Genomic DNA, 12,936 nt, shown 5'->3' with positions numbered 1-12,936 from the left:
CCAGAGATAAAAAAATAATTTTATAGTCTACATTATTCAGTGTAATTGGCCTCAATTTTAATATCACTTTTTCTTCTTTTTTCCATATAAACCTTATAATACCTTCACATATACTTCTTACCTGCACCTCATTCTCAAACCATTCATTCAATATTTCAACAAGAAAACATTTGCTTTTGCTCATTACATTTTTATATACATCATAACCTATACCATCCTTCCATGATGATGAGCCCTCTTTCAGTAGCTTAAGCTTAAGCACACTAAATATTCATTCAAACTAATCTTACTTTGAAAACTTTCAACTGCTTCTATAGAAAAAAATCTTCACACCCCATATGTTATTCTCTTCAGCAAGGCTTTCTCTATAAACCTCCCTGACATAAACTTTCATCTTTTTGATTGTACTTTATTTCCCCCTTTTCATCTTTCAATCCCCTTATCACACACCTCACATTTTACTATTTTTGCCACCTATGGATATCCTTCTTCCTTCATTACCCTAACAAAATATTTTTGTTAGTACAATAATTCCTCAACTTTCTTTTTATTCTTCTCATAAATCTCCTTTTCTTTACAGAAGGAAGATTGAGCTGAATTTGTTAGCAGGCAAATTCAGTCAAAAAGAATAGGGAAAAGCTAGGCATCCTTTATTAAAATCCACAATGTACATTATATATACAACATGTACCAGTTATTTACAGTTATTTGCAAATATTTACACTTTTTAATTTACAAATCTCATTTGTAATTCATCTTTAGATGCATTAACATTTTTTATTGAACTTATTAATTTCCCCCACTCTTTTTTTATACAACCAAAATAATATTTTTTTCAATATCTCTGATAAAATATAACAGAAATGGATATTATCTCATTCAGTCTTTCATTCCAAATAAAAAAAAATTCTATAAAATATGGATTCTCTACATTTTTAGCATCACTCCACTTTCTATCACCATAATATCCATATTCTTTCATGTCCATATTTGTCTTTTATACTTTTCAGATCTTTAAAACTTTCATTTTCATATATATTTTGCCATAATTGCTTTACTCTTTCACGTTTCAAAAAACATGCTCTGTAGTCTCTACCGTATCATGATAATTGCAAATTCTTTCTTTCATATTTTTATAAGGCATATTTGCCTTTACTGGTATCTTACTTATTAATCTCCACAAAAAAAAAATCAAAATATTTCTCACATCTCCCCAAACTTGCTTTTATAGCTCTCATTTTTCTTTCCCCTAAATGTTTCATAGAAAAACATAATAATAATCATTATAGTCACATACTATTCCCTTCTATTTTTTTCTATTACTTATATTAATTTTCCATAATAATATTTTTTCTTGACAAACATTCATTTCTGCATTTAAATATCCTTTCCCTCTTTTTAAATGATTAAGCGTGCCCATCTTTCTTTATACTTTTCTTTCATTATCCACACTACCAAATTATTGTCTTTTTTTTCCTTTAACCATGTCAATACTTTATATAAATTCAATTATGCTATATAAATTTAATGATACTATATGCACAATAGGATTAATTAAACCCAGTCCTCCTCCTTGTTTTTTTCAACATAAAGTATCCCACTTTTAACCAGATTTAATCTTGATCCCCATATAAATGAAAACAATATCAGCAATTCTTTTTCATATTATACTGGAGCCATAAACATACTTGCTAAGTATGCTATTTTACCTAATATAACCAAATTTATTAAATATACTTTTTCCTGAATGTCGGCTTATAAGTTCTCCAAATGTACATCTATTCCTTATTTTTAATCATATTATTCCATTGTATTATTCTCTGTTACTCATTACCACATTTTATATCTAAAATCTCTATATCTTCCCTAATAACTGAATATGTGCTATTTTCCTAAAGACCCTCATCCTTTACTTTTTTCCTTATTTATACTTCAACCAATAACTATTAACTCTTGACCAAACTTCCTTATAGCTATTTTAATCTAATCTTCATTTTTAGTAATTAATACTATATCTCCAGCAAAATAAAACATTACTGGCACTTGAATTCATTCTGCTGTACAATATTTAGTTACCCTCAGAGTTGAATTTATTTCATTAACAACTGCATTCCTAATTAATACAAATAAAATACTACTTGCTAGACAGCCCTGTCTCATACCACTTCCTATTTTTATATCTTCAATTAACCAACTATTTATTACTAATTAAACTTTATTCTTATTATATACTGAAATAAGTATATTAATTATTTTATTATTTTAGTTATATTCTTTTAGAAATTTCCATGATATTTCATGTTGTATCTTATCAAATACCTCACATCTCCTGTCAATTTTTTAAGCTCTGAATTTCTATTTATTGTCTCATTTACCACTTCCTTTATTATCATCAAAAGTTCTTGACTCCCTTTTCTCTTTATCCCAAATACTGTTTCATTCATTAACTTACTTACCTTACTCTCTATTCTCTTCTCTCTTATTTTCATAAACATCTTAAAGTTCACATTATTCATACTATCGGTCTCAAAACTGTTTTTATCAATTTCCATTCCTTTTTTTCCAATTAAATTTCATTACTCCCATACATATGTTTTCATCATCAACCCCTTTCTCTAACAATTCATTTAACACCTGTAAGAAATATTTTGGCCAAATCTAGTATATCATTGAACATTAAATATTCAATTCCATTAATCCTGTAGCTGCTTCCAAATTCACTGTTTTTAAAACATTTTCTATTTCTTCCATTAATATGTTCTTTTCTATTACCTCATTATCATTTTTAGTTAATGTCTTTACTTTCCATCTGTGTCCTCTTTCAATTTTACATTCAGAAATTGTTTTGGTTATGTATTATTTTATTGCATACATTATTTGTTTGTCTCATTTCTTCTCTTATTACTCTTCTATTTTCTTATACCACTTTAGGTATGGTGCCATTTCCTCTTTTCTTGTAAAAATATCTTTGTTTAAATAACAATTTTGTGATATTTTCCTGATTCATTTCATATATCTTTTTTCTCTTTCAATAAATCTGTCTCTATCATTTATTATATAGAGAAAACAACACAATAGTCAGAGAATTAAGCACCTCTGTGAACTAGCAGAAGCATCAAATATATAAAATGAAGAGGTTGCAAACATGGCCACTAGGGAGTAAAATAAAATGTTTAATAAAGCAAATTAAAATCATTTACTTTACTCTCCAGTGGCCATGTTTGCTACCTCTTTGTTTTATATGTTTGATCATTTATTATAAATTTAAATTTGAAGACTGATATGCTTATAATTGTAATTTTCTTGTTCTCTTTACTTTTGCCATTCTAAAACCACCAAATTATACTTTTCTTTCAAACTTGTCCATCAGCTTGTCTAATCCTTATAAAATATTCTCATATCTGTATGACCTCACCATAATTATATAATAATTTCTCTAACTTCGTTCAAATACAGTTAATTTATTCTTTTAATGCTCTACATATTTTATGTCTTCTTGTATCTCTATCCAGATTGCTAAGGATCTAAAAACCCTTTTACTTTAATCTCTTTATATAACATTTTCAAACTTTCAGAAATCATAAAATAATCAATTTCCTTTCTCAAGTTGATCTTTGTATATGTCCATTGTTTGTTATCCTATAAATATAAATTTCCACTTTTTAAGATCTCTAAAATTATCTTGACATCTGTCCCTTTTCTTCTTTTTCTTAATTTACAATTAAAATCTCCTGCCAGTATTATTTGCATATTAACACTAACATAATTAAGAATGTTTTTAAACATCACCTCCCTTTCTTTCTGTGAAACATAAGTGTATGCTGCAACAATTCTATATACTTATTTATTTCATTTCACATCTAATAATATAATTCTACCTAATATCACTAAAGTACAATCCAAAATTTCTATTGATTTTTTACTTAAATTGCTATACCTGAACATTTTTCTTCTCCTATACATCAACTAACACCCCCCCCTTCCAAAATGTGCTTACTTGTCTTCTCTCTCTCCTTCTGTTAAAATTCTGGTATCTAGTAATATTATAATATCCTTACCAAGCAACCCACACCATTCTAATACACATACCCTTCTTTTTAAATTCTTTATACTGTTCACATTTGCAGCTAAGATCTTCACTTTTGTGCAAAATTATTTACCTTCATCATCCTTTTCCTTTTTATTCTCTTTCAAACCTATATTCTTAAATTTATGTTTTCTGTCTAACTCTTTTCCCAATGGAGTTCTTTTTGCTTTTAATTATCACCCAATTAGCAACCACCTCTTTGCTAGAATTGATTGTTTCTCCCTCCTCTTCTTTGTCCCTCTTTTTGTATCTTCACTTAATTCTTTGACCGCTACTGTTGTATTTTTCTTTTTCTTATATTCTTGTCCCACTTCTATATTATGCTCTAAAATAATTTTGCACTTGCTCTTTCCCTTCCCCTGTTTCCTTCGCATTTACTTCACAATCCATCCATGAATGCCACATTTGTTCACATTTTATACATTTAGTTCAATTTTTTTGCTTCATGATCTGATTTGCCACAAATACTACAACTTCTCTTATCACAATAACTAATTAAATGATCATTTTTACCAGAAAAGAAACATGGCTTTGGTTGCCCCCAATATTTCACAAACCTTCTACTTACAACTACATTAAGCATATTAGGTACATGTATATTTTCATTTGTAAAACACCACATTCCCAAACCCCAGTCCATAAACTCTGTTATCATGTATCTTTAAAAATGTCCATGACATCCTTGCATACAGTCTTTAAATAGTGTCTCAACAGCTCTTTTTCTACCTCAGTTTGAAATTATACATACATTTTCTTTTTTGCCTCTCTATAAAATGCTTGCACAACATATAGATTCCAAGGATTATCATTTTTTTCTTCATTTCATATTGTTCTAAGATTTTTTTTCAGATACTGTCCTGATTCAAGAAAGTGTCACAAAACAAGTCTTTGCTTTTGTGAATAAATGCACTTACCTCTGAAATGTCATCTAGTGATACAGTAACATTATCCCATATTTCATACCTACCAAATTTGTTTTCCTTCTTACTGCTTATTCTTATACAATACTTCTTTTTCACCTCCATTTTCTTTTCTTCCCTTCTTTCTCCTCTCTTACAGTTTGCACATAAGACCTCTTCCTTTCTGTTATGTCTTCTACTTCTACTTCTTCTATCCTCTCCATTATTTCACCACATGACACTGCCTTCACACCTTCTGGTTTACTCTGTTCATTTAAAACTTTTAACATTACATTCTTGCTGTGATTAAGCATCTCCTTTGAATACCTTTTGTTGAAACAGCACTTCAGTATCCTGTGAAGGCACGAACAACTTCACTTGCTAGTCCTCCTGCATTGCCACAATCTCACTTATTTCTACCACTCCTCTGGATTTACTCTTAAATCCTCCAATTGCAAAATCTCTTGCGAAGGCTTGACTTCATCATTCATCCACAATAATTTACTATACTCCCAATGACATATTCACCTACACCTTTGCTTTCCATACTTCTCCCTGCTTCTTTGAGCTGCCTCTGCACTCAGACTGGAAGCAGAAAATGCTACTTTGCTCACTGTTACCACTTGCAAAGAGTAGGGGGAGTTCCCTGATGGTCAGGCTAAATTTCTCTGGTGGTATAAATACCATTGGGTCTCTCCTGAAAAGAGGTCACTAGCCTAATACGACTAAACCAGTCAACAACAGATAAATAAAATTAACCTCATGTTGGAAAATGAACTTATATGTTAAATGCAAATGAAAAAATGGACAAGAAATCCACTTGACAGTTTAATCAAATGTTCTTAAAAAAACTAAGCACTTTCACCATATGTAAATGGCTTCTTCAGAGTTAATAAGAGCCATACACCATTCATGCATTTATATAAACTCAAACATTACTTTCAACCAATCACATAGCCCTACTCATAAATAATTAATTACTTCCTTATACCAGCCTCCTAGTTTTTTTTTTAAATAAATATGTTGTATGTTGTAAGTATATACAATACATATACAAATAAAAATACATTGTAGAATTTGTTGCCCATAAGTAACATATTAAATCACACATATAAAAATACCACAATAAGTGTATTTTCCACAATAATTTTAAATCAAGATACAATACAAAAACATGTCAAAACCTTAATAATGTAATATATATTACACTACCTTTGCCTTTTGTTTCAACACCGGCATTAAAGATATGTTGTCATTCAAGCCGGGTGAACAGGTAGCGTTTAAAATAATTTGCCATTTGTATTTCAGTTTTTCTACTCTAAGTTTGTCATCACCCCCTCTTTCATTTGTAATTACCCTATCAATCACAAAGAAAATAAACTAGGAGGCCAGTATAAGGAAATAATTAATTAACTCTGAAGAAGCCATTTAAATATGGTGAAAGTGCTTAGATTTTTTTAAGAGCATTTGATTAAACTGTCAAGTGGATTTCTCATCCATTTTTTCATTTTTATTGTTTGTTTTACTTTTTGTGTTTGTGTATTGAACGGCTGTTCATTCACTTGGATACATTTCTGCAGTGCTTTCTGTTTCAAATGGAAGCAGCTGTATTTGAGTTAACTACTTCTGTGCAGAGATTAACAGCTGTTTTGACTCAGAAGGAGGCTAAAGGGGCACCACGAGCTATGTTGACTGACTTTCAGGTTGAGCTGTTCACTCTCCATTCACCACAAGCATTGGATTAGGTCAACAATCTAAATGCCAAGGGTGCTGCAGCATGACCAAAGATAAAAGACATTCAGGAATGGCTCCGGATGCCGGACCTAAACCTCTCGGACTTGAATGAGGAGAGAAGGGAATTTTTATCTTTAAAGAAGCAAATCGACTGGTTTGAGGTCGTTTGTTGGAAATACAGGGGCCTACAGCTTGACAACGCGTATCTTACTAAATCCCTCACATTGAAACAGGTACCTAGAGGCCTCAGAATATGGAAACTACTGATGGGAATAGACAGCGGATCCTCGGCGTTTAAACAGTTATTGGATTTATTCAACAACACTGGCCTAGAGATGTTGGACATACTGGTCAAAAATAATCGGAGTAAGTTGGCTATATTAGAAAATTAGATTATGTCTTTAAATGAGAGCATAATTAATAATCTATTGTTTTTTCGATACGCCAACAACTATCGTACTACATTAAATAATTTAGACCAGTTTGTTAACAAGAACGTTAAAACAAAGATTAAAAAACTTATAAGAGACACTAATGAGTATAAAAAACAATGTAGCATACCCAATTGGTGCATCTAAAATTAATGTAAACAATTCTAATGTGGAAAAAGGTGAATGGTGTAAAAGGGACAGCCCTGGAAGGGGTATGGACAGTTTAAATGACAGTACGCATGAATACCATGATGAACAACATTTTTTAGACCAGTCTCCACAAATGAGGAGATTGCAACGCTTGCTGAACGGGGGGGGGGGGGGCAAGTAAACCAACAAAATGGGGCACAACAGCAGCAGCAACAACAAAGGAACAATTTTCACAGCAGGAAATGACAGTGGTCGAACAACAACAGAGACATTGAACACACTTAATTGTGTTAGCCCTTTTAAGGCTGAGGACTTAGATTATTTCTTGGAAAATTCTCTTTCATACTATGAGGCTGTGAATGAAATGGCTGTTGTTAATATCAGTAAAAAAGCTGGTTTTACAATTTACAATTTCAGTGCCTTGGAAATTAAAGATGTGCATCACAATTTATTGTGTAAGGGTTTTACTTTTGTCCCTACATTTAATCTTAATATTGTTGATGTGTATACCAGTTTGAAATTATTTACAAGACAGCTTATTTTGACTTTATTTTTTAATGACCAGAAATGTGAAAAAAGTTTACCATCACACACCTTAGTAAGAAAAAGTACATTTATACCACCTATGCATAAAGATGTATTAATATTTGAAAAATTGTGTGTCAATGAAATTAAAAGTTTGTTTAAGATAAAAGATAGCACTGTGTACCATGACAATCTTAGTATACAGGAAAGAAAAGCACTTTTAGATTTGGCTAACAATGATGAGGTAAGGATAATGAAACCCGACAAGGGGGGGGGGGGTTCCAAAAACGAGGTGAACATTGCCTACCACAAAATAGATTTGTTTTTCCTACATGCTTTATTTCAAGGAGCAATATAGGAAAGTGAATACAATTTCCTTAATGTTGAACACCCAGTCACACCTGTTGTATTTGGTATTCCTAAAATCCACAAAAATATAGAAAACCCCCATTTAGGCCCATAGTGGCAGCAAAAGGTTCAAAAACTGAAGATATGGCGGCCTATGTGGACAGAGAAATACAGCAGGTTGTGACTGGGGTTCAACATATATTAAAGGATTCTTGGCACTGTCTTGAATGTTTGAGTAAACTAAATAGGGATGACAACAACTGCTCTTTTCTTACCGTCAATGTTGCAAACCTCTTTTCAGTTATACCACATGAAGAAGGTATAAATTATTTCAGGGAGACCCTATTGAAAAGTAAGCAGTGGAGTGGAGTAAAGCTTAATATTTTGGTAGCATTTATGGAATTAGTGTTAGAGAACAACTATATGTGTTTTGAAGGTGAGTTATACCGTCAGATTTCTGGGGTCACGATGGGAGCAAAACGCGCCCCTGGTTTTTCAAATTTAATACTCCTTCACTGGGAAGAAACTTTTGTATTTCAATCTAACTTTAAAGACAAAATAGTCTCTTATAATAGTTTCTTAGATGACATACTAATTTTGTGGAGGGGCAATGAACAGGTAGCAGAACAGTTTGTAAGTTATTTTTACACCACTTCATCTTTTCTTAAATTTACTAGTAAATGGAAAAGACAGATAGATTTTTTGGACAATAAGCTTATCAAAACACCTGAGGGTATACAAAGTAGCATATTTAGAAAGGAAACGTATAGTAATTCACTACTTCATTATCAAAACTGTCATCCATTCCACCAATGAAAAAGTATAATTAAGGGTCAAATGGTGTGGTTGTCACGTTTAATTAGTGACAATGACACCTACCAGCAAGAGATATTTACTTTGGTAGGTATGTTTTTGGACAGAGGTTACCCCTTGAAGTTACTCATTAATGTACACAACGAAGTGTCAAGAAGAAGGAACACTTCATTTTCCCCTATTTTGTGGGGAGGCAACAAATGCCCCCAGAATAAAGCCAAATCTCAAAATTCTAAGCCTTTGATTTTGAGATACAACCATCAAACACTAGAAATATTAGAAATTGTTAGGAGTACATGGGACACAGTTTTTGATATTGAAATGAAGAATAGATTGGGGCAGATGCCAGGAATTGTTTACTTTAAAGGAAAAAACATCGAGTTTTTTGGAAATGTCAAATTTTAAATTTACACGTTCAAAAATGTATAAATGTGGAGCATGTAGATATTGTAAGTTCATAAACGATGGCCCTTATGTGACAGTATTTGGTTACAACAGGGTGATACCATGGCCAGGGAGATGTAGTTGTAACACCAACATGCTGGTGTATTTAGCCACTTGCACCACCTGCCTGGGATTCTACGTAGGAAAAACAATATGTAGATTAAAAGATAGAATAGCAGACCACCTTAGGGTGATTAAGAATAGAGATACACACAATGCTTTATATGTACACAGCACTACATGTACAAACTTTAAGAAATTTATTTTCTTTGTGATTGATAGGGTAATTACAAATGAAAGGGGGTGATGACAAACTTAGAGTAGAAAAATTGGAATACAAATGCAAATTATTTTAAATGCTATCTGTTCACCCAGCTTGAATGACAATATATATTTAATGCCAGTGTTAAAACAAAGGGCAAAGGTAGTGTAATATATGTTACATTATTAAGGTTTTGACATATTTTTGTATTGTATTTTGGTTTAAAATTATTGTGGAAAATACACTTATTGTGGTATTTTTATATGTGTGATTTAATGTGTTACTTATGGGCAACAAATTCTACAATGCATTTTTATTTGTATATGTATTGTATATACTTACAATATACAACATATAGTTTTTTTAAAAAAAACTAGGAGGCCAGTATAAGGAAATAAATAATTAATTTATGGGTAGGGATATGTGATTGGTCGAAAGTAATGTTTGAGTTTGTATAAATGCATGAATGATGTATGGCTCTTATTAACTCTGAAGAAGCCATTTACATATGGTGAAAGCACTTAGTTTTTTAAGAGCATTTGATTAAACTGTCAAGTGGATTTCTCATCCATTTTTTTAATTTTTATTTTTATTTATTAGTTTTATCCTTTTTGGGTAGTTTGTTTTACTTTTTGTACATGTTAAATGCATTTTTCTGTGTCTTTTCTTGGCCCCAAGCTTTGACCATCAAGCCCTACCTGGTTCCTCTATAGACCTTTTCATTTATGTCATGTCTGCTGATGTGATCAGTTAATGTGAGGGTTAAGGGTTGAGTGTCCAGCTTCCTCAGCTAGATAGGATATTTGATTCTTAATTTCCCTCCTTTTATGGCCAGATAGCTACACACACACACATACACAAAACACAAACAGGGTCTATAGTGCTGGTACTGGAAGAATGATTCCAAACATTCAGACCATTTATAGCACTATCTACCCTTGTTGTGTCTTGCTGAAGGATTGCTATTGACCCTTTCCTCTGACTGATAGCTCTCTGAAGACTCACTGCAGCCCTTCCCAAGGATAGGTGAGCCAGATGTGGCTGTTCACACTCATCTGTCCCTAACTGGATTCTCCAACTCCTGAGCTCATTTTTTACTCCTGGGTCATACAGGCTGCAGTCAGGGCTTTATCTACCTGTACTATGAAATTAGATTTACCCTTGCTCTGTTTCACCTGTATTCTTTGTTAGCAATGTAAAAGTGTTGTTTCTAATGACAGTGGCAGCACATTGCAAAATGTTGGACTATGGTTAATCTTAACAGCACAAAGTTAAATAAGATTAAATGTATCAAACAATCCGTGCAGAATTGTACATTTCTACATCAAATCTCTATTAAATAATCAAGAATTAAGTGAAATATGAGTTAATATTTGAACAGAATGTTAATTTAATAAGTTTGCATGACATTTAGGAGAACATTTCATTAGGGAGGTACCACATGGATCAAATTTATGTAAACACTAAGTTTCTGGGATGGTTAGTACAGTGACTGGGGAAAAAAGAAGTCCAAAAAAGATTTGGAAAAAATGAAGAACTGAAAATGCCCTGCTGTTGTCTGCATCATAAATGTAATCATTGGTGTGGTGATTATCTTCTTGCTTTCTTATTCTTACAGGTTGCAAAAGCAGGAAGTAAGACATGTCTGTAGTTTTGGAAAGTCTTTTTTTGAAACGTTCCCAGCAAAAGAAGAAAACATCTCCCCTTAACTTCAAGAAGAGGCTATTTGTTCTGACAGATACAAAACTTATATACTATGAATATGATTTTGAAAAAGGGGTGAGTGAACATTTCCAGACATTTGCAAGTTTACTGAAACTTTGGAAACCAGATATTGTTTTAGTCAAGCCTTTCTTCATTTTAGTGACATGTAATCAGCATTTTGGCCCAAAGTCAGCATAAACTGAGTTTTCAACACCCTGTGAACTTTTCAGCAAAGAATGCATGACTATTTTTGAACAAATGTAAATTATGGACAGTGTATATTATTTTCCTACTTGATATACCTGTCAACCTCTTAGAGCAAGAAATCTGGACAAAGCCACAAATAATTGGGGGGGGGGAGCAAAGGCCCCAAAATAGGGACAGTTTTTAAATATCGCTCTTACAAACTTAAAAAGGTGATATAATAACAGCTTTTGCATTAACATGACTTTTTTAAAGGATATTAAGTCTGAAACTCAAATGTCTGCCATTATTTTCTGACTCCAGTCCTCAATGATTTGCCAGTGATTTTCAGGAAAACCATAGTTTTATGAGAAACAGACCAAAAATATGAGGTAAAAATCTGGACATTCTGCAAAAATCTGGACAATTGAGAGGTATGCTACTTAGTCTGTGCCCAGATTTGTAAAATAACATCTTAGTTTCATTCTAGACCAGGTTTATAAAGCTAATGCTACAAGCTGTTTATTTTTTTTTCATTAATACAGCTTACAAGCTTAACTTTGTGTTGGAAATCATTAAATAAAATGAAAATTATGCAAGTGGCAGGCATGAGTTGATAAAGGACAGAAGAGCACACATTTGTAACCACATTTGTATTGTCACTGAGATAATCAGCTTAGCCCTATTACAGAAGCTAGTATGGTTCATCCACCTAAGTGGGTTCCTGTTATAAGGTTCAGCAAGTTAAGTGAGTTTGTAATAGAAAAATTCTCAATATGATGGTGAAATGCATATTGTGGCCAGAAATGCATTATCTGTAATAATTCCCCACTTCTGCAAGGTACACTGATCTTTTAAAAACACAGGTGTAGAGAATGCTGCCCCCATTTGCTTTTTAATATATAACATCATGTTTCACAGTTCACTTTCTGTGCTAATTACACTTAGGTTATTTTTTGTTTCCTATGTTAACCCCCCCCCCCAGATGCTTCAAGTGTCTCTGCTTCATCTATAAGGTTTAACAAACTAGCCTATCCCACTTCACATTTTTTTCAATTGTTTTTAGGGCTGGTAAGGAGATTGAGGCTCTCTGGGAGCAGCATTTTCCCTTAAGTCTTAACCTCTCTCTGTATGTGCATGCTTTGTCCCAAGGGTAGGCATGCAGTGAGGACTGAGGCATATCATCTGTGCTTCCATGAGTAACTCAACCAATGCCGTGCCCCCTCCCTTGTTAATAACACTCACCCCAGGTGTGATCAGGTCTCAGCCTTAGAGGTGTTCCCAAGTGCATGCCCCTCTGTATCCCACTCTTGGGATGAATGAGCTAATGTAAATCAGTCAAGCACATCCCTACAA

The 12,936-nt window shown here is 32.6% G+C and overlaps 1 protein-coding gene across 1 annotated transcript in view; it reads left to right on the top strand.

Annotated features, from left to right (window-relative positions):
• BTK (Bruton tyrosine kinase) overlaps nucleotides 1-12,936 on the top strand; it is a 728,232-nt gene that overhangs the window by 186,372 nt on the left and 528,924 nt on the right. Inside the window, exon 2 of the mRNA XM_044057123.1 lies at nucleotides 11,312-11,472. Within this exon, the coding sequence (XP_043913058.1) occupies nucleotides 11,335-11,472 (138 nt within the window). The 5' untranslated portion in view covers nucleotides 11,312-11,334. The remainder of the gene's footprint in view (nucleotides 1-11,311; nucleotides 11,473-12,936) is intronic.

This window comes from Protopterus annectens, chromosome 15.part0, assembly GCF_019279795.1.
Source record: "Protopterus annectens isolate FY-2018-M chromosome 15.part0, PAN1.0, whole genome shotgun sequence".
NCBI classification, from domain to species: Eukaryota; Metazoa; Chordata; order Ceratodontiformes; family Protopteridae; genus Protopterus; species Protopterus annectens.
Note: the sequence above shows the minus strand (reverse complement) of the source record. Positions and strands in the feature narration are given on the sequence as shown.